Below are 22,991 nucleotides of genomic sequence, written 5' to 3' on the forward strand. Positions count from 1 at the left end.
ATGGTGGTGCTGCAACTTTCTTATGGGTGAAGTCAGCTCAGTTTTTATGAATTTTAGATTATAGATCATGGTTTTATGAAGAAGGAATGCTAGCTAGGGGACCAAGGGAGTCAGTTATTATTCAAAGAATTTGTGTAAGTCTATTCTTTTTACAATTTCTTTAACAGTTGGTAATTTCTAAATATCCTTACATGTTTTCATGCCTTGAGGAGCTGTTCACTTTTTTGAAAAATCCAATATTCATAATAAATTCAAGTCTGGTGAATAAAATGGTGGGAAATTCAGGCTTTGTGTCTACAACCAGGTGTAATTACAAAATAATGAGCTAGTTTGTTTCTCTTCTCTGTCCTTTGAACAGACTTAAAAGTCCTTTTTAAAAGATAAATTCCCGTAAATTTTTTGCATAAGGGCAACTTCTTTTTTTACTCACTTAGTAGTATTTTACTTTTTTCAATTATATGTAAAGATAGTTTTCAAGATTCACTTTTATAAGATTTTGAATTCTACGTCTTACACATTACCAGCAGCATTGTGTGATCACTAATTGTGATAAACTTAGCTCTTCTCAGCAATGCAAGGTTCTAAGACAACTCCCAAAGACTCATGATTGACAGTGATGTCCACATCTAGAAAAAGAACTATGGAGTCTGAATGCAGATCGAAGCATACTATATTGGTCTCTCTCTTTTTTTTGTTTCTTCTTTCTTATGGTTCCTCCTCTTAGTTTTAAGTCTTCTTTAGAACATAACTAATATGAAAATAAAAAAATAAGTAGACACCAAAAAAAAATTTTGAGTTCCAAATTTTTTTTCTCCCTTCCTTTCCTCTCCCCTCCTCAAGCCAATAAACAATCTGATATAGATTGTATGTGTACAATCATATGAAGCATATTTCCATATTAGTTATGTTGTGAAAGAAGAATCAGAGCAAAAGGGAAAAACCACGAGAAAGAAAAAAAATAGTATGCTTAGATCTACATTCAGACTCCAGTTCTTTCTCTGTAGGGGGATAGCATTTTCCATCTCATGTCTTTTGGAATTGTCTTAGATTATTGCATTGCTGAAAAGAGCTAAGTCTATCAAAGTTGATCATTGCACAATGTTGCTGTTACTGTGTACAATGTTCTCCTGGTTCCGCTCACTTCACTTATAATCAGTTCATCTAATTCTTTCCAGGTTTTTCTGAAGTCTGCCTGCTCATCTCTTCTTATAGCTCAGTAGTATTCAATTACATTCGTTTACCACAACTTGTTCAGCCATTCCCCAGTTGATGGGCATCTCTTCAATTTCCAGTTCTTTGCCACCACAAAAAGAACTGCTCTAAATATTTTCATACATGTGGGTCTTTTCCCTTTTCTATGATCTTTTTGGGATACAGACCTAGAAGTGTTATTGCTGGATCAAAGAGTATGCAAAATTTTATAGCCCTTTGGGCATAATCAGGAGCAGGTTATTTAAACATGTTCAGTGCATCATGATGATTTGTAGTTCAGAAATTTTTTTTAAGCAAAAAAATCAAATTTTATTATAGGTTTTCATAATTTAACAATTTCTAGTCTGTTGTAAAAATAATTATTTGGGATCTGTAGAATTTTGTTAGGTAGAAGGTTGTTTGTGTTTGCTAATTTGTAGTTATGTTCTTTCTGACAATAGCTTTTAATATAATAAATACCAGTGTGAGCCTCTAATCCTAGCTTCTACCCTCAAACTGGAGCAATGGGCATAGTTATATAAATTTCCTTTTCTCTTAGTTTTTCAATAATATAGGAATAATAATTTTTTCTTTACCCATCTCATAGGGCACCTATGAAATTAAAATACTTTGAAGAAATTAGACCTACATAAATGCTGTTATTATTTTCAGTCACTTGAGACATCTCACGGATGTTAATTTGAAATTTGGCTGAAATAAATCTAGGATTTGAATTTAAGGTTGAAGATGTCATATACAATGTGTGAAACTGTAATTTATAAATTGCCATCATTTCATACATTCAGCTCCTTTCTAAAAACCTCCTGTCAAAATGAATATTTTTAAATTTCCGAAGTTGTGAATGTTCTCTTAATGGCCAAATTTCTTGGTCTGTTTTTAGTACTCATTCTTCTAGACCTCTTTTGCATTTGACGTTGTTGCCTACCATTTCCTACTGGATGCGTGCTCTCTCTCTCTCTCTCTCTCTCTCTCTCTCTCTCTCTCTGTGTCTCTCTGTCTGTCTCTCTGTGTCTCTCTCTCTCTGTCTCTCTCTCTCTCTCTCTCGGCTTTCATGTCCTGATTCTCCTTTCACTTTTCCAACTTCTCCTCATTCTCTACATATCCCCATTGTGACTATTTCCCAAGGTCCCCTACTCTTTCTCTCTTTATGGGGTGAGTTCATTAACTCACATGAGTTTAATTATCATCTCTATGCCAGTAACTCAGATTTGTATGTCTAGTCACATTTTCTCCGAATTTTAAATCCCACATTGCCAGTTACCTATTGGACATTTCAAACTGGTTGTCTCAGAGACACTTCCAATTCAGCTTGTTCAAAATAAAACTCATTTTCTTCCATCTCAAATTTTTCCTTCTTTCAGAGTTTTTTATTTCATTTAGTCACTTACATCCTTCTTGTCTTCCAGGTTTTTTACCTTAGTATTCTCCTTGACTTCTCAGTCTTGTTCACTCCATGTATGTAATCATTTACCAAATCTTGCCATTTCTACCTCATCATAACTTGTAACTGATCCATTTCTTTATTTATATAGTTACTGCCTCAGTTTAGGCTCTCATTATCTTTTGTTTAGATTATTGCAAAATCTCCTAATTGATCTTCCTGCCTCAAGTCTCTCTCCACTTCAGTGTATCCTCTACAGTTACAAAAGCAATTTTCTTTAGGCATAGATCTGACCTTATCACTTCCCTAAATTAAAAATATCTTCGATTCTCTATTGCATCTAAGACAAAGTGTTCTTATTCAGTGGTCTGTGAAAATTAGTCAAAAATATTTTGGTGACTGTATTTCAATGTAATTGGTTTCCTTTGTCATCTTTTGTATTTTATATATGTGTATATAAAACATTATTTTGAGAAGGGGTCCATACACTTCACCAGATGACCAAAGGGGTCCACTTCACAAAAAAAGATAAAGAGACCTTGTTCTAAGACAAAATATGAGCTCCTCTGTTTAGCTTTTTAAATGCTTTCAGATCTTTTCCCAAAACAGCCTCAATGAAGTATCCGTCCATAGCCTCCACACCCTGTGATCCAGCCAAACTGGACTTCTGTTTTTTCCTTACATACGCCACTCCAGCACTTATCTCTGTGTCTTTGCAGTGGCTTTCCTAAATGCCTAGAATGCACTCACTCTGTATTTCTGCCTTACAGGATCCCTCTCTTCTTTGAAGGTGCGATTCGGACACTATTTCTGACTTCAGCAGTTTTTAAGCTTTTTCATCTCGGGAGTCCTTTATACTTAAAAATTACTAAGCAAAGAAAGCTTTTGTTTATGTGGGTCATAGCTATCAATATATACCATTTTAGAAATGAAAACATCTTAGTATTATTATGAAGATAGTTTTGACTTCTCATACCCTCTAAAAAGATTTTGGGTATACCCAGGCGTCTGTGTACCACATTTTGAAAACTGCTGTTCTACATGAAACCTGTTCTTTTCTCCTCAACTGCTAGTGCTTTCCTTCTCCACCTACCTTGTATTCTTGTGAGTTAAAACAATTGAAATTTGGCTATCATAAATCTGGAATTTAAATTTCAGGTTAAAGTTTGCATACAGTATTTTCTTCTATTTGTATTGACATGAATCTTTAAAATTTATTTTTATTCTCTTTTATATTCTGTATATATTATATATTTGTCATCTTTTAAAATAGAAGCGTCCTTTCAGTAGAGATTGTTTCATTCACTGCATTTGTATGCTTAGTATCCAACTCAGCATCAGGTACATAATAAATGTATAAGAAATACTTGTTGATTAATACAAAGTATGATTTCACATTTTAGTTAATCTTGGACTTTATTGCCCGTGTTCTTTCATTGACATACTGTACAAGCCATTTAACTTCTCTAGACCTTAGTTTTCTCAGTTGGAAATGAGGAGATTTGAATAAATAACTTTATTTTCTTTTTTTCTGCTGTGAGTTTTTCTAGGTATTTCACATTCATTATTGTGTACATTTAATTTTCTCATGTAGTGCATAAGATGTTATGGAGCCAGTCTCAGAATCAAGAATACTTGGGTTCAAATTCCACCTTGAATAAATATTGGCTAAGTGATCCTGAGAAAGTCATTTAACCTTTCATTACCCTAGGCAATTCTCTTAAGAGTATAAGTTGCACAATAACTGTAAATATACATTGGTGGAGGAAATTTCCTTATTGACAGTTCTCTTATTAGCACTTCCCTACCTATACCATTGAAACCACAGATCTATCCAACACCCCTGACTCATACACCCTTAAAGAAAATTGTAACATGTATGGAAAACAATTTAAATTGATTTTCATGCTAATTTAAATTCATAACACAGCTAATTAACATTTCATTGTATTTATATAATTCCATGTGACTTAATCTTTAAACAAATACAGTGATAATTTACTTGTGAAATAAACTGTATATTCAGCAGAATTTTATAGCTAGAAGAATAGTTTCAATATTCTTTTTATCCCTAGACAGTACCATGTAAGCAAATCCTGATTTATACTTAATAATGTAGGTATTAGTATCCCCTTAGAATTTAGATAAGGATATTTTTGAATTTTTCTGAAGGTGTGCTTTTACAAATTATATTACTGCTGGTTTTTTATGGAAGACCCAGATTATAGCTTAACATATGGCAGAGTGAAATTTACCTTTGCTTGTATACATGTGACTTTATACATATTATATGAAAAGAGTGACGCTCTTAAGCTAATTCATCTCTCTTTGTAAAAATTCATAAGGTGATTCTTCTGGCCCCATTTCCATAGGATATTTCCAAAATAAATTCTGTTTTTTCTTTAAACGTAAGGTGACTCAGGTGCATAATACATTATTTCATTACAAAAGTAGTCATTTCAGTGCTGCTTTTTAAAAAGAATTAATGTTTCATACATAAATAACAGTATTTGTCAAGGATAACACTGATTTTGAGCATTTGCTCTGCCACGGAAATAAGGAGGTCAGATCTCAAGTGAGGTCCTATTGTATATAAGTGACTGCGATGGCTTAAGAAAGTTCGTTTTTGGCAGGGGCGGGGAAGACAGAGGTTAAGTTTTCATCTCTTTAAGAAGAATTTAAGTTTAAAAATTATGTATATAGTACCTTTTTAAAAATTTAGATGGAATTGTTTCATTTAGTACATTGATTAAATCATTGATGAATTTGTGTCCTTACATCTATCTGTCTATATCTCAAAGCTCTTCTTTGTAAGTTTTTGTTTTAAAAAGCATGGAAATGAAATCCATTGTTGAAATCTTTCAAGAATTCAGAATCATTTAAAATTTTTTTTTGTTAATCTCAAGGATTTGACTGATGTAAAAAGCAGAGGGGGAAGTTTTGAAACTTAAGAATTCAGAATGTGGATTTTCCCATATGTGGTTTTTATTTAAACTCTCGTCAGGCAGCATGTAGCTCAGTGAGTTTAACATGAAGGCTTTTTTTTTCTTCAGTTGAAAAAGAGACACCTATTTAAAAGCTATTCCCATGTAGCCATGTAGCAGTGGAATATCTCCAAGACTTTCAAAGCATCCTTCCGATCACGCATTTATCTCAGGAATGCTGTGTCAGAAATCTGTGTCACTCCTCATATCTTAGGGATTATCAACTTCCAAGCTATTGCTGGAAAGTATACAGTAACAGCTACATGACTGAAGCTTTCCTGAAAGCCTGCCACGTTGTGGGCTTTTGCAAACAGCAAGGTGTTTGTGTGCATTCCCATGACAAAAATCATCTTCTTATCTTATTTTGAGATTCACTTTAGTGATTAGTGGATGCCAGGGGCTTATCTTGATAAAGTTCAAGGCCTGATCTGTTTTTTTAGCTAGATTCTCAGAAACTAAAGTGTTAAAAGTCAAGCATATAAGTAGCCTTCTTTTCTTTTTGCAGACATTCATATAAAGGGTAGTTGAATGAAATCATTTTAAATATGGAATATTTTAAATTACTTATGTAAAAAGGTAATGTAGCATTCTTAACAGACTTTTTTTTGCTACATTTGGTTGCTTTTAATGAAATTTGCTTGGTTTAACTATATTAATAAAACTCATCCTTATGCAGTGAATCTTTTTTATGAACTAAATTTTAATACAAGATTACATTTTAACTTGGTTTTTGAACTATAATTTCATTAATCAGCTCTTTGATCTAACTGTCAATCTTTCATGTGAAGTTTCTTTCAGTTTCTGCTAGGTAATACTTAAAATGAAGATAGTTGTTGAAAGTTTGTGAAATGATGAAAATTCAGCCTTTCTAAATTTTTAATAATTATATGAGTGTCGGTTTATAAACAAAGGTTTGAGATTAACCAAATTAATCTTTACATGAAATTCTGACAAAATGCTGTAAGTCAAATGTAATGTTTAAATTTTACTGTATTCTGCTAGGCAAGAAATAGTTTATTTGAAAGATTGATTTTTATCCCATAAATAACACTGTTGATTAAATTGAAACTATTGTCTTTCTGCCTTTTGGAATATATTTAAAAGGTAGTACATGAAATGTGGCCTTCAAGTTATTAGCCTTCTATGATGCCAAAATTCTATTTCTCTATACATTTTGTTGTTGAAGGAGAGAATTCACTAGTACAGATTTGCTCTTGCAGTTGTCAGGATAGAGTGAGGTGGATAGAGAGCCCATCTAGTGAAGGTCTCAATCTTCTTCAAATTGAGTTTGTGGTGAGAATGAAACGTAAAGGGTATAGAGCTGATACCAGCCAAAATAGGTCCTTGCTTATCTTTTTTAATTTTAATGTTGCATTTTAAGTTTCTGAAATCAGCTATTGCAGCACTAAAAATAATTATACAGTCATTAGCCCATAGTAGGCAATTAATAATTGCAGCTGTCTTGTATAGCCTTCCACTGAAGTGAGCCATTAATGTGTCAGTAAATTTGGCAAGTATATGAACATGCTTTATGTCAAATTCTAACAATTGAGAAGAGACACCAAATATTTGCATAAAAATTGAAAAATGTTCATTTGTGATAATATGTTTATTTTTAGTTTTATGGTAATGTCACACAAGTTTGTATCCTGGCAACCATCTCTACCAAGTAGTGTACATGTATTATATATCTTTAAAAACATAAATTGATTTTTAAATCTACAGATATGCCTGAGTATTTGGTGTAGATCTTTTAATAGAGATGATTCTATCAAAGTTGAAATGATTTGTGAAGACAACTATGTGATAAGTAAATTTATGATTTTTATATTATTGTCTGTGCATTAATTATGTTTTAAGTCTGTAACTTTGCCTGTTAGGGAATACTTTTGTGTAACCCTCCATGGGTTCAAAGCATGATAGGAAATTCCACAACAACCTTAATTACTCAGCACCATGGATCTGACTGTATATTAGTCCTGGCTTTAGGAATGAACCTAAATGATATTGAGATAATCTTTTATAGACGTAGGAAAGTGCTTTGAATGATTGCTTATTCTCTTTACCTTTTTAGCATGTTTTAGAAAAATGAATTTAATTGGATTTTAAAACATGACCTTATTGGAGTTTTCTGTTTCAAATGTTCGATATGAGTTCAATTATGAGGACACACATCTAATATGTTGTTTCTAAGCATGTGTTTCTGAAGTTTAAAAGTAGATATTAATCACCCTTAGATGTGGTGGAAAAAGCACTGGATTTGGCAAATGCTATAATCCTGTGAGGTAGTAGGTAGTAAAGATTATTACTATAATGATATTGAAAGAGGAAACTGAGGTTCAGGATGGTCACAGTCAGTAAGCATAAGAGCTAGGATTCTGCCTCAGGTTTCCTAATGCTACATCCAACATTCTTAACCTCTCTAGTTCTCCCTGCTGCCCAAACAGTGTCTTGCTTTCCCTATAAGTGCCTCAGCCAGTAGCGTCATTTAAAGGTCTTTTCATACCCTCTAGGTATATGTTGAATATTAACTATTTCTTGTTATAGCCATAGTTTCTACCTCATTTTCTTTTAAGACACAATTCCTCAGTATTTTCCCCATATCTCTTCAGACTGTATTTCATTTCTACTCCTACCTGAGTTTTTGATCTTTTGTTATCCCTCATTACTGTAGAGATTTTCTGAGAGATTTTGCAACTAGCAACCATGAGGAATTGGGGCAAAAATAATAAAGACAAAGGGGGAATTTAGTTTCAAGAAACCTCCCATTAACGCTTTATTGCCATTATAATATAAATGGTTCTAACCTCAGATTGTATTCTGGGGTTCTGTTCTGCTTAGCTGCATAGCTATTTGATTTCCTGGGATTTTTCCCTCAGTGTAACAGACATCTCATAGTCTTTTCCCAAGACATTATTTTGCCAAGTTAGCAATATTTTATTATTGCAGTGGTCAGTATTTTATCATAGAAACCAATTTTTCTGTGGATGACTTAGACCAGCTGAACCAGTGTTCTGTGTTAGGGGTATTTCTACTTTGGGTATATCTATTTCAGAACCTGTCTTTGTTTCTGAAATATGAATTAAATTTGTGGAGTACATGGCATTTGGTTATCTTAGTAGTTCTTATATCTTTCATCTCTGGAACTTCTGCACTGGTCCTATCCTGACTGGTGATGGCCTTCACCAAACTCATTATTTTGGGCAGTCCCAGTCATGTTTCACTTTGTTGTCTACTCACAGATCTTCTCCGTAGCCTTTCTGGCTGCCCTGCTTGTTGTGTGAGTTTACTCTAACAGGGGCTAGGTACAATCTCTATAATTTTCTAGTCCAAAGTCCAGTACTCACTCTGTTATATGTGTTGTCCCCCTCTACTGCAGAGCTTCTTAACCTGAGTCCCATGAACTTGTTTTTAATTACTTTGGTAATTGTATTTCAGTATAATCAGTTGCATTTGTAGTATTATACTTTTTATTTTATACATTTAAAAAATTATTCTGAAAAGGGGTCCATAGTTTTCACTGGATTGTCAGAGGAGTCCACAACACCAAAAAGTTAAGAATTTATGTTTTATTAGAATTTAAGCTCCTTGAGGGAAGGGATTGTCTTTACATTTATATTTGTATTCCCAGTGCTTGGGCTGTTATAAACATGTAAAAAAAATTCATTTTACAAAATTTGAGTTCCAAATTCTCACCTTCCCTTGTCCCTCCTCTACCCTTTGAGGAGGCGAGCAATAAAATCTCTTATACTTGCGAAGTCACCCAAAGCATATTTACATGTTAGCCATACTGTAAAACACATGCAAATAAGAAAAATCAAGAAGGTGAAAAAGTATGCTTCAATGTGCACTCAGAGTTCATCAATTCTCTCTCTGAATTTGGATAGCATTTTTCATAATGGTTCCTTTGGGATTGTCTTGGATCATCGTATTGATCAGGATGGCTAAGTCTTTTATAGGTGGTCATACTTACAATATTGCTGTCCTCCCAGTTCTACTCATTTCATTTTGCCTAAGTTCATATATGGCTTCCCAGGTTTTTCTGAAACCATTTTGGTCATCATTTTTTTTCAAAAAAATTATAAATTAATTTTTTATTTTTAGTTTACAACACTCAGTTCCACAATTTTTTGGGTTCCAAATTTTCTCTCCCTCCCTCTTCTCCTTCCCTTCCCCAAGACATCATGTAATCCAATGTAGGTTCAACATATACCTTCACACTGAACTTATTTATATAATAGTGCAGTAATAAAGAAGAATTATAAACAGTGGGATGAATCATGAGAAAGAAGAAACAAAACCAAAAAAGAAGGAAAAAAAGGAGAGCAAATGGTTTGCCTCAATCTGCATTCAGACTCCATAATTCTTTCTTTGAATTTATTTTCCCACTGACCTGCTCCATTGTCTTTGGTGTTTGTGGGTTGAGAGATCTGGTAACTGCCACAGCTCAGTGATTCAGGGCCCTGAGGCCTGCTCTGCCTGGTCTACTCCTGGCCTGGTCTGGGCTGCACTCCTGCTCCTAGCACAGTGTGATAGACCCTTCCCAGTGACCATCCAAGCCATCTTGGGCTGGAGACTTGTTTTCCTCTGTTATTTTGTGGGTTCTGTTGCTCTAGGATTTGTATAGAGTCATTTTTTACAGACGTTTGGAGAGGTTTGGGGCAGAGCTTAAGCAAGTCCCTGGTTTCAAGCAGCCATCTTGGCTCTCCCCCAAAACTACCCAATTTTTTTTTCTTATTACTGTAGGTAGCATTTGTAATACTTATTGAATAATAGTGGTGATAATAGGCATCTTTTTTTCACCCCCTGATCTTATTGAGAAGGCTTTAAGTTATCCCTGTTACAGATAATGCTTGCTCTTGGTCCTAGATAGATGCTGCTTATTATTTTAAGACAGACTTCATTTATTCCTATGCTCTCTAGAGTTTTTAATAGGAATGGGTATTGTATTTCTTCAAAAGCCTTTTCTGCATTTATTGAAATAATCATATTATTTTTGTTATTGACTTGGTCAGTTATGCTGATAGTTTTCCTAATATTGAATCAGTTTTGCATTCCTGGCATAAATCCTACCTGTTCATAGTATATGGTCTTTGTTAAATATTGCTGTAATCTCCCTGCTAGTATCTTATTTAATTTTTTTGCATTTTTATTCATTCAGGAAATTGGTCTATAGTTTTCTTTCTGTGTTTTTACTCTGCCTGGTTTAGATATCAAAATCATATTGGTGTCATAAAGTAATTTGGAAGGATTCCTTTTTAAAAATTATTTTCTCAAATAGTTTATATAGTTATGGAGTACTTAAATATATGGAAGATTTCACTTGTAAATTCATCTGGTCCTAGGAACTTTTTCTTAGGGTACTCATTTCTCGCTTGTTCAATTTTTTTTTTTCTAAGATAGTATTCTTGAAGTAGGCTTCTTTTCTATTAATCTTGGCAATTTTATTTTCATGAGTATTCTTCCTTTTCATTTAGGTTTTCAGTTTACTGACATAAAATTGGGCATAATAACTCCTAATAATTGTTTTCATTTCATCTTCATTATTCATATAGTCACCCTTTTCATTTTTGACACTCCTATTTTTTTCCTTTTAAAAAAAATCAAAGTTTGTTTTCATTAGTTTTTTTCATTACATCAACTCCTAGTTTTGTTATTAGTTCAATGGCTATTTATTTTAAACTTTCCATTTTATTAATCTCACCTTTGATTATCAGAATTTTAATATTGGGAATTTTTAATTTGTTCTTTTCCTATTTTTTTTAGTGGAATGCCCAGTTCGTTGATCTGCTCTTTCTCCCTGTTATTGATGTATGTGTTAGGGATATAAATTTTTCCCAAAGTGCTGATTTGGCCACATCTCTCAAATTTTGGTATATTATCTCATTGTTGTTACTCTCTTTAATGAAATTATTGTTTCTGTGATTTGTTCTTTGACCCTCTCATTTTTTAGGATTATTTGCTTTCTAATTAGTTTTTAATCTATGCTTCCATAGCCCTTTATTGAATGTAATTTTTTATTGAATTGTGGTTTGAAAATTTAACATTTTTGTTTTTCTGCATTTGGTTTTGAAGTATTTTAATGTATTGTACCCTAATAAATGGTCACTTTTTGTGAAGATTTGTTGTACAGCTGAGAAAAAGGTATATTCTTTTCTATTTTTATTCATTTTTCTCCAGAGGTCTGCATATTAACTTTTCTAAGATTCACTTTATCTCCTTATCTTCTTATTTATTTTATGGTGAGATTTATCTAGGTCTAAATGGGGAAAGTTGAGGTCCAGTACAAGTCTAGTTTTACTGTCTATTTCTTCCTGTAATGTATTTCATTTTTCCTTTAAGAATTTGGATCCTATGCCATTTGGTACATACATGTAATAGATTCTGTTCCAGCCTCTTATTTTAACTGTGTTGAGCATCTCTCTTTTTCATGTGTGTTTCTTGTAAACAACATAATGTTGTATTCTGTTTTCTAATCCATAATGTTTCTGTTTCTGTTTTATAGGTAAGTTCATACCATTTATATTCAGTTATAATTACTAACTTGGCATTTCCCTCCATCCTGTTTTTTTCTGCTTATGCTTTTTTCTCCCTTTTTATGTTGTTTCTCCTCTAAAGTTTGTTTTGCTTTTGATCAGTCTTCCTTTGTCTGCTCTCTCTTTTATACCGCCCCCCCCTTTTTTGTTTTCCCTCTGCCTTCCTGCCTTCCTATTGGTTAAGATAGATTTCTACACACAATTGACCGTGTGTGTGTGTGTGTGTGTGTGTGTGTGTGTGTATTCTTCCCTCTTTGAACCATAGATGTGAATCAGGTTCAAGTGTTGCTTTTCTTGTCTCTCCCTGCTCCCATTTCCCCCTCCACAGTTAAATATCCTTCCTTCTGTACCTCTTTTATGTAAGTCAGTTTCCTCCATTTTTCTCACCTTTCTCCCTTCTTCCAGGGCATCCTTCTTTCACAGTGATGCATTTTTTTACATCGTTTCAACATAATTGAATTACTCCCTTTCACTCTGTCTATGTAGAATCCTTATAAGCATCAAAATAATGATAAAGTTCTTAAGAGTTACATATTTCATCTTCCTATATAGGAATGTCAACTGTTTAACTTTGTTGAGTCCCTTACGATTTCTTTTTCTCTTGAGTCTTGTATTTAAAAGTGAAGTTTTCTATTCAGCTCTAGTCTTTTAATCAGTAATGCTTGGAATTCTATTTCATTTAATAGCCATTGTTTTCCTTGAAGGATTATACTCACTTTTGCTGGCTAGGTGATTCTTGGTTGTAATTCAGCTCTTTGGATATCATATTCCAAGCCATTTGCTCCTGTAATGTGGTAGATGTTAAATCTTGTGTGTTCTTAACTGTGGCTCCATGGTATTTGAATGTTTTTTTTTTTTTTCTGGCTGCTTGAAGTATTTTCTTTTTCACTTGGGACCTCAGAAATTTGGCTCTCATACTCCTGGGAGTTTTCATTTTCAAATGTCTTTCAGGTGGTGATTGGTTGATTCATTCAATTTCTATTTTACCTCTTGTTCTCAGATATTGGAGTAGTTTCTTTTAATAGTTTTTTGAAATATGTTTCTATTCTTTTTTTGATCATGGTTCTCAGGTAATTCAATAATTCTTAAATTACCTCTCAAATTATTTCTCTTTGAGCTGTTTTCCAGGTCAGTTGTTTTTCCAGTGAGACATTTCACATTTTTTTTGTTTTTTCTTTTTATGATTTTATTTTATTGTTTGGATTTAGTAAATGCAAAAAGTGTCCACCTTGATTTTTAGCAATAAATGCTGATTTTTGTGCTAAATGATTCGACCAGCAGTTCTATATACTTAAAGAGACTAACCCTTTGTAATGAATCTAAATGGATTTGAGAGTATAGAATATATTCTGATTTATTTTTCAAAACCAGTTTTCTCAAGTCAAATATACACAGGTTTGGAATTATTTGGTCATTGGTTTTTAATTATTATTTCCCTCTATTATTTTGAATATTGCAAAATGATTCTATGTGAAAGCTGACAATTGACTATGAGAAATGGCTCCTTTGGTCGGCAAATACTGAGGAGACATTTAAGTTTAATTTCCCATTGTTATTTAAATTTTTTTGCTCTTTGGCCCATAATTTATAAATTTCTAAAGCAAAGATTTTTACTTTCAGAAGAAAAGTAATGGGAATGGCACATGTTTTTTAAAATACATTTAGTAGAAACTAAAGTGAACATTGGGAGAGGAGTGCCTATTTACAATACTTTTTGGCTTGAGGGGCTCAGGTGGCTATTAGGTCTATTTTTTTAGTGTATTGTTAACATTGGCAGTCACCCTTATAATGATGTGACACCCGCTACTCCCAAGTATATTGAATAGCTAGCTACTCCTAGTACAAAAGAGTTTGATTTCATTGGCTGGAGCACCTCCTCCTCTAATGTGTTAGGGATTGAAGTCAAACAGAGTATATTTTGTCTTGTGTAGGTTTCCTTCTGAAAATTATAAAAGTACATTTCAAGTATATTTGGAAGAAAAAAGATTTATGTTTTTGAAATGATTATTAGGATTAAATATCTGAGTAATTTTATTTAAATACTGAATACTTTAAAGGTATTATGGGAATACTTTCATTTTACAGTTACTCTGTCAACAAAAGATATGATTAAATAAATTGAATGTTGAAGACTTTAGGATTATGGTTAACACCAGGTAATTAAAAGTAAGCACTGCTGTGGGAGAGCATTATATATCAGCTGTTCTCTTTACCTCATTAGCTGTTTTTTTTTATGTTTATAGAGCCAACTTCAATTGAAAATGGCTTTAATAAGGTCTTTTAGATACTCGTGATGTATTATAGTGTAATTAAAATTAGTCCATTATAAATTCCTGTCTCTTAAAAACACATAAGATATATTTCCTTAATTTCATAACATTTTGCATCCATCTTGATACTTCTGGTTTACTGTACTCTAAAGCTAACCATCAAATTACAGTCTTTTGAAATTTAGAGCTCTGTCTACATTAAATTCTTATGATATTGACTATGGTCTTTAAGTGTCACTGAAGCTTTTTTTCTGAGGCTTAGTACAAACTTTTCCTTTGTGAAATTTCAGAAAGTTCTTGTTTTGTTTGAAACCTCCTAAAAAAATTACTGCTATATTAAAGGACAACTTTTTTTTAAAAGAAAAACTTGAATGTTTTATATTTCTAAAAGTTATCATTCTTTTTTTGTCATTTCTTGTAAATAATGCATTAAGTAGTGGAAAGAGTCCTGGATTTGTAGTCAGAGAACTTGGGTTCAGATAGTACTATTGTACTTTATTACCCCAGTCAGCCTGATAAAACCATGTCTCTCTGGGCCTCAGTTTCTTCATCATTAAAATGAAGGCCCTCGTAGCCATACTTAGATGCTAGACTAAATACTATTTGGAGAAATGTAAGTTTGAATATTGGAAGTGATAAAATAAATTACTCTGTTTCTCAATGGGTTATGATTTCAAATTATAGAAGAGTCAAGTGATTGTAAGCATTCATTATGTAAGAACGTTAGAAAGAAAAGTCAGAAATAATGGGACTCAGTGTTAAATAACATCGAAAGAACACCAGGCAGGTAGTTGGCATTATTATTACTATCATCATATTTGTATTATGGAATAAAAATGTTGGTTCTTAATAATATAGTTAGGGGATTTTTGGGGGGGGAAAGGGGTTGACGTGTATTTATTACTTCTTCATCTTTATTACAGGAGTGTCATTGTTGCAACAAAAAAACCCATTATTTCACCTTCTGCTACTACAAATGTGCATACCAATGCTGTTAGTGTGGTTTCTTCAGTTGACTCTAATCCGGCATCAGAGTTCGTGGGAGCATCTCCTGGTGAGTTACTGGAAAAAAGAACTAATCAAAATGAGTAGTAACATTTTTTGTGACTAAACTAATGTTTTAAGCAATACCATTGAATTTTCTTTGATAATTATAGTAGCTGCTTTTGTCCTCCCTTTGTCCTGATTGTTGACTAGTTGTTATTATTGCTATATTTAATAACAAGCAAATCTAATAACATATATAAGATTCTTGTCTAAAACCATTTTGACAAAGTACCGTTGAGCGATAGCTTTTAATCTCTACTTGGTTTGGAGATGATTTCAGACTCATTGGTTTGCTGGCAAAATACTTGTGCTACTTGCTTTCTGTGTCATGTGCTCAGAGGTTTGATGTATTGATATGACCAACTGTAAAGTACAGTCCTTTATTCTCTGCACCAAGAAATATTTTTTTTTTGAGCTCCTAGTTCTTTTATTTTACATGCTGCTAGGACCATTGCTTCTTATTCTGTCGTTTCCTTACCTGTTTCTTCAGCTCTCATTTTCTATATAGATAGTAATGAATATCCTTTCCCTTTCCTTTAAAATTTTATTTATATATTTTTCTTTGATGCAGTGTATTAGGAGGGCAGAGTTTATAATCTCAAAGAGGATCATAAACATGTCTGAAAGGTTCGGAACCGCCGGATATAAGAAACTCTCAAAGTAGAAGGCAGAAGAATCAAAACATATATTTAGGCTCCACAGTAACCAACCCATGAACCAGCATCCCCATTTTGACATATTAATGAAAAGTTTCCAGGCCCAATAAGTACGCCTTGAAAGAGTAACCAGGAGGCTACAGAGAAGCATGATTGCATAAAGCAAAATCATGCTTCCCCCTCTATGGTAAAAAGATTACCCACTGGCCTGAAGTCTTTGTTCAGCTTCCTCCCGTAGGTCAGCTCTGCTACTGGCAGCTCCTGCTTCAGCTGTAGCTGTGGCTGTGGCTGTGGCTGTGGCTGTGGCTGTGGCTATATCAGCCTCTGGCTCCAATGGGAGCTGCTTTTAACCATCCAGCTTCTGCGGGGGTGTAAGGTACGCCGGGGGAAAGCACAGGTTCTTTCAATCTGCTTAAGCAAGGTGAAGGGGTTGACCGGGAAAGCACAGGTTCTTTCCATCAGCTTAAGCAAGGGAAGCAAGGTGAAGGGGCCGACAACCTTACTCCAGTCCAACATACAAACAGCATTCAGTTCAGGGGAAAAAGCCAAACTAGTCAAGGGCACTTGTTGACTAAGTGCTAAGGAGCCCATTTTTGGTTGCCAATACATGCAGCAGGTATTTCAGAACAAACTTGTGATGTCTTTTATAAAGTATATCTTTATTCAAATGTTCACTTACTGATGAACAGAATTAATTGTATTCCTAAACCTTGGCATATTGACCGTTGTGTTTGGTCAGGATTTTTTGGACTCTCCCTGTTGACATTATTCAAATGGTTGCCATCATTGTGTCTATTGTGTTTTTGCTTCTGCTTCATTCATTCTGCATTATTTTCTATGAGCCTTCCCATGTTTCTCCAAATTGTTCATAATTGCTATTCAGCATAGTAATACTGTATTACATTCATAATTTGTTCACCTATTCCATACTTGCTGGGTATAGTGGATTTGGAGCACTGGATTTGGAATCAAGAAGTTCTGAGTTAAAATATGGCTTCAGACACTACAGCTGTGGGGTCTTGGACAAATCTCTTATCTTCTCTATTAATATGTAAAATGGGGATAATAATAGCATCTACCTCCCAGGATTGTTGTGCATATCAAAGAGATAATACTTGTAAATCACTTTGCAGACTTTAAAGCACTAGCTGTTATCATTATTTCCATATTTTTATTATTCAAAATTATTCTGTGAACTGTTTGGTACATATTTAAGGTTTCTTGCTGTTAGTAACTTTCTTGGGCTATAGTCCTGTCCTTGGAACCTCGGGGCTAAAGGGCATAAACATCTTAGTAACTTGTCTTGACAACTTTCAAATTTCTTTCAAGAAATGTTGATATAATTCATAGTTCCACATGGAGTGAATAGGCATGTCTTTGCTTCTATAGTTCCTCCAACAATGGATTTTTATTTCTTGTAGCACCTCTGCTAGCTCGATGAATATGAAGTGGTATCCTAGGGTTGTTTTGATTTTATCCAGGTTATTTTTGGTTTTAGCTGTTGATAATTTGTATTTGTAAAAAAAATTAAATTGAAAGCTATATATTTTTCACAGTTTTGTTTAGGGGAAGAATTGATAAGCACATACTGGCTATCACAAATCACATAAAAGAATAAATCTGGATTGTATAAAATTAAAGAAAACCCTTTTGCATAAATAAATAAGCAAATCCAGAATCAACAGTGTATATAGAAATTAAGTGGTTCATTCCTTCATCTTCAAAACCATAATTGAGAACTAGTGATTATATATTTTATCAGGAAGCAGTGCTATTTCCTGTTATGTCAGCATTTTTCAGCATCCTCTTTTGAACTTGGGCAATACTTTATAGGAATTTTAGGATGTCAGAATGTGAAAATAAAAAATAATCAAAAGATCGAGTGTTCGTAAGTTTTAGATACAATAAAACTGAAGCCCCCAGACTAATTTACCCATACAATTTAATGCTGTACTTGCAATGTATTTATATGTAAGTATGCTTTACATTTTCCACTCTGAAGCGTTTTTACATTCAGCATATCACTTTACTCCAAAAATAACGATTAGCAAATTGGAACAAAATGCATAGTAGTTATTTCTAGCTGAGGAGTCCCGAATTGTCACTAAATATGATGACTACCAGTAGCAGAGTAAAATCACTTTTTGCTTTTCTTTTTTCAACACTTAGTGAGAGGTTATAGTGCAAAAGGAACAAAAATTCCTTTAATTTTACTCTCCTTACTGTTCTTACTTCCTTAAACTCTGATTTTCCATGGTCCACTGATTCTTTCAGTTAAGAAAAGTTATATATATATTTTCATTTATTAGCAAGCTTGCTGTCTAGGAATGAATGAATAAGTTGCCCCCCTCACTGTCTCACTCTCATTGGTCAAGAAGTAAATGCTGCTAATAGCTATAAAACTGTCGTTTTGTCTTCATTTTAATTTAGTAATAGTATATGCCCCACTGACTTCCTAGAGCAAATGTTATAACTCCACTGGTTTGCTGTTCACTGAGTAAAATATTTTCCTCCTGTTCTGAATTTACTGCTCTTTAATTTCATTTTATGGGACAGAGTAAATAGGATCTTCTGATTGCTTTTAACTGTACTCTTCATAATTTAAGCTGTTCTGTCTTCTGAAGAATAAAACCAAGTTCCTAAGAGGGACTTTGATAGCTGAGGAATATGGGCTATGCTTTTGATATAAACCTGTACTAATGAAATTTTTTCTAACAACATATTTTATGTCTTAAATCTCTTCAATCCCAAATAAATACAGTATAAAATTAAATAGTAAGTGTATGGAGGTTTAAGTTAAAAGAAAAGACTCTTCATCTCTGAGAATTTTAATTCCATAAATTTGAGTTTCTCGTTTGTGAAAAAGGTGCTACCTTTTGGAGTATGCAGACATCATTACGATATAGTACTTCCCCCTAGGAAGCTGACAGCCTGTTGGGGAGTGGGAAATATAAAGCATGTTTACAAATAAATACTTTGCAAGTATAGCATTAAATTGTATGGGTAAATTAGCTTCTCAGGGCTTCAGTTTTCTCAGCTATAAAACTTATGAAGACTCAAGGATCTTTTTGTAATCTTTTAATATTCTGGCATCCTTAAATTCCTACAAAGTATTATCCAAGTTCAAAAGAGGATATTGAAAGGAAGCAACTTCCAGACCTCTGATTAGAAAGAGAAATTATAACCAAGCAGTCATTAGAAGATAAAGCAATAGACAAAATAGACCATTTTTATTATATAAGCCTTTTTCACAAGGAAAATCTATTCATTTAGTATAAGGACAAAAAGCTTTATATAAGGGGAACCTCTTCATATGACATCTGATAAAAATCCAGTATACAAAATATATAGGTAATTTATAGAAATATATAAATTAAAGAGCTATTCCTTGAAATCTGTGTTTTCAAAGAATATGGACAGTTCTCAAATACAACAATAGAATCTTTCAACAATCATTTGAAAAAATATTACAAATAAGAAGTAATAAGGAAATTGTAATCGAAAAAAATACTTCGGCTTCATCTCATGCCCAGTATATTGGAAAAGGTGATAAAAGGTGGAAATAATCAATGTTGTGGGAAAATAGGTATATTAGTAAATTGTTTCTGGAACCTATAATTTGTCTGATAATTCTTATAAAAATGCTTTAAAATGAATGTCTTTTGTTTTTACATTTTTTAGTTTGTACTCCTAGCTTTTGGTCATGTATATAAAAGATCCTTTTTCTATATTTGTTGTAGTATGTTGAATGTAAATCAGCATTGTATCTTATAAAATATCTTATCTGCACCTATTGATGTAATAAGGTGTGAGACTATTTAGGTTTTTTTTACTGATCATGTTAATTTTACTAATGTCAAAACATCCCTCCATTTCTAGTATAATTGTAGTACATTCCAGTAATAAGCAGTATTTTGTATACATTGTTGTAGTTATTTTCATTATTCCACTGAACATTTCAAAATGGATGATTATTGATGATGATCTCTAATTATTTTTCTTTTCTTTATTTTTTTCTGGTTTAAGTATAAGGGTTCTGTTTGCTTATAGAGACTATTTGGTGGAACACTTTCTTACTCAGTTTTTGAGAATTATTTTTTGTTCTATAGATGTTAGTTATTCTTTAAAGGAGTTACAGAATTTCTCTCAAAATTTATCTGGACCAAGTCAGGTTCTTTGTGGGGTGAGGATAGTTTCTTGATAGGAGGAATTTTTAATCTGGGGGCTCTGAACTTGTTTTTTAAAATATTTATATACTGAATTTCATCATAATTTTTTTGTGATCCTATATGTTTTATTTTATATATGAAAAATATTATTCAGACAAGGAAGTTTTTTAACTTCACCAGACTGTCAAAGGAGTTCATTATTTAAAAAAAGGTTTAGGAACCCCCTCCTTTATAGTTAGTTCATTTTCCTTTGCTGAAATGTATTCATTTAGTGTCTTTTTTTTGGGTTTAGGGTTTTTGGGTTTGATTTAGATATTTTCGCAGATTATCTTTTAAAAAAATTCTCAGTTTTGCTGGCATATAGCATATTCTAATAATTCTTTTTATTTCCTATCTATCTATCTATCTATCTATCTATCTATCTATTTATTTATTTATTGTGTCATCTATATATTGTAGTGGATAGAGCTCTGGCATGGAGTCAGGAAGACCTGAGTTTATATCTGGGCTCAGATGCTTACTATCTCTGTTGAGGTTTAGAGGTGCTTGGGACCCCAAAATACTGACACATGTGATTCTGCACAAATGAATTCTACCTAAGCCTTCTTTAGTTAAAAATCTGCCTTATTGGCCAGACTTAAGAAATCTCAGCATTGGTTAGACTCTTAAGGAATGTGAGCATTTGTGATGCTTGTATTGACAAGCAGGCCAGATTGAATCTGAGCACCTTCATGGAGGCAAGATGGATCTTATATACAAAAAGAATGTGGGAGGTATCTAGGGGTAGCCAAGTCTGGGGTAATGGGAGGAGGGTTCCAGGGAGGGTCTTGAGGAAGAGTCTAAGGGAGATCTTGATGGGACTGGGGTGACTAGAGGTCAGACTCCCAGGAACCAAGAGAATGGGATTAAGGGTGGGAAGGAGCTGAAGGCTACTTAGAGTTAACCATCTATGGAGGGCTAGGCTAGGTTAAGGGTGTGAGAAATGCGGTTTTGGGGATCACTGGACTTCCTAGGCAGGGCCAAAGTCCTGAGGAAAAACCCCATGATAATCCCTAAGGAAGGCTGTGCAGACCATAGGACTCCCAGAGGAAGGCCAAGTGGTAGCCCCCCTTAATCTGTGGGGATCACAGGGCTCCTAGGGGTCAGACCCTAAGGAGGACCCAAGCGATGGCCCCTTAGAATGGCGGTAAGATCACAAGGCTCCTGAGACAGGGCTGGAAGACTCAAGTGATGTCCCCTTAAGAAGGCTGTGCAGACCACAGGGTTCCCCAGGGAAATCCCAAGTGGTAGCCCTCTTAACACTGCAGTGGGGATCACAGGACTCCCTAAGGCAAGGTCAGGAAGTTAGCCTGAGATGTGCTTCCGCAGCTCATTGCCTTCCTGATAGCATAACCTTAGGAAAATCCATGTGATTTGCCCATTCTCACCCAAAGAACTCAGGACCAGAGTGGGCAGAGGAAGGCATTTATTATGCTCCTCGAGCGAGTGGGTGTAAGTGCTCACTGCGAACACTCACACTGATACAGCTGCAGGAGTGAGGGTAACCATCACCTCCACTCCTGTTTGAGTTATGGTTAGTTTACATTCTTTACTTTTTGCATAGTTTTCCTAGGTTATGCAGTTTATATAGGTAGGATAATAAGGATACCGAAGCAGAGGTGAAGTTAATTAGATCTTCCTTGTCTGAGTTTAGGATTAATCTACATTATTTATTTCCCCTACCTTCCCTCTTTAACATATGCAAATTATGGAAATCAGTAGGCCTGGACTCTTGACCAAGACCAGACCCTTGATAAGCTTGAACTGGTTCAGCTGGTTTGGCCTCTCTAGTTCCCCCGACTGCCTACGTCATGCGCTCCTCAAATGTCTCATTTAAGGATGTGTACAAGCCTCTGACCTTTCACCTGACCGACCTAGTTTCTGCTAAAGCTGGGGTGGGGAGGGGGGGAAGTACACCTTCAGTTCTGTGGAAACAAAACTCCTCCTCCCATTTCTTACAAGGGTAACCCAGATTTGGGCACAGTGATAATAGAAGGCTTATGGCCTCAGGTGAACACCAGATCAAGTGAGAAGATTCAAGGAGAGTTTAAGGGGGTTCCCAGAGCCCATACCCCATTTTTCCCCTCAGACAAATGGAACCCCAAATTCTTTTGGTATAAGGGGTGAAGGTCTTAGCTTTATAAACTGCTTCTTGCTGGAAAGGGGTGTAGAGCTGTCCCTACCTCTCTGGGTCCCATTCAAGGGGTACATAGCCTGAGTAGTCATCTGGAAGTTGGTGGCTTAGACCCTGGAGGAGACGAACCTGGCAAGGAGTTAAGCAAGCAAGGACCAAACAGGCAGTGTACAAGTATAGAGAAAGGATTATTTCCCTGGTGAGAATTAAAGATGGCTATGGCATGGCCAAAACATAAAAGGGCATGTTTGATAGGAGAGCTTTATGCTGTCATATATCCTCTTTCTTTCTGAATGGCTCCATAGGCATGTAGAACATAGAAAGCATATTTTGAGTCGGTAAAAATTTTTACTCTTATTTTCTCCTAACTCTAGGGCTCTGGTTGGTGCTATTAAGTCTGCCTTCTGGGCAGAGGTCCCAGGGGGCAGAGGTTTGGCCTTTATGGTATGGTGGAGACTGAGTAGCGTTTACCTAGCTCTCCTAACCCCTTGTTCTGTGTGCACTGTTTCAGGGTTTGAGAGTGTGTGACACACCTGAAGAATTAGGTCAGGGGTATCTAAGAG

At 34.3% G+C, this 22,991-nt stretch overlaps 1 protein-coding gene across 1 annotated transcript in view; it reads left to right on the forward strand.

Annotated features, from left to right (window-relative positions):
• LRBA (LPS responsive beige-like anchor protein) overlaps positions 1-22,991 on the forward strand; it is an 820,489-nt gene that overhangs the window by 230,288 nt on the left and 567,210 nt on the right. Inside the window, exon 30 of the mRNA XM_036763368.1 lies at positions 15,307-15,437. Within this exon, the coding sequence (XP_036619263.1) occupies positions 15,307-15,437 (131 nt within the window). The remainder of the gene's footprint in view (positions 1-15,306; positions 15,438-22,991) is intronic.

Source organism: Trichosurus vulpecula, chromosome 6, assembly GCF_011100635.1.
Source record: "Trichosurus vulpecula isolate mTriVul1 chromosome 6, mTriVul1.pri, whole genome shotgun sequence".
Classification (NCBI taxonomy): domain Eukaryota; kingdom Metazoa; phylum Chordata; class Mammalia; order Diprotodontia; family Phalangeridae; genus Trichosurus; species Trichosurus vulpecula.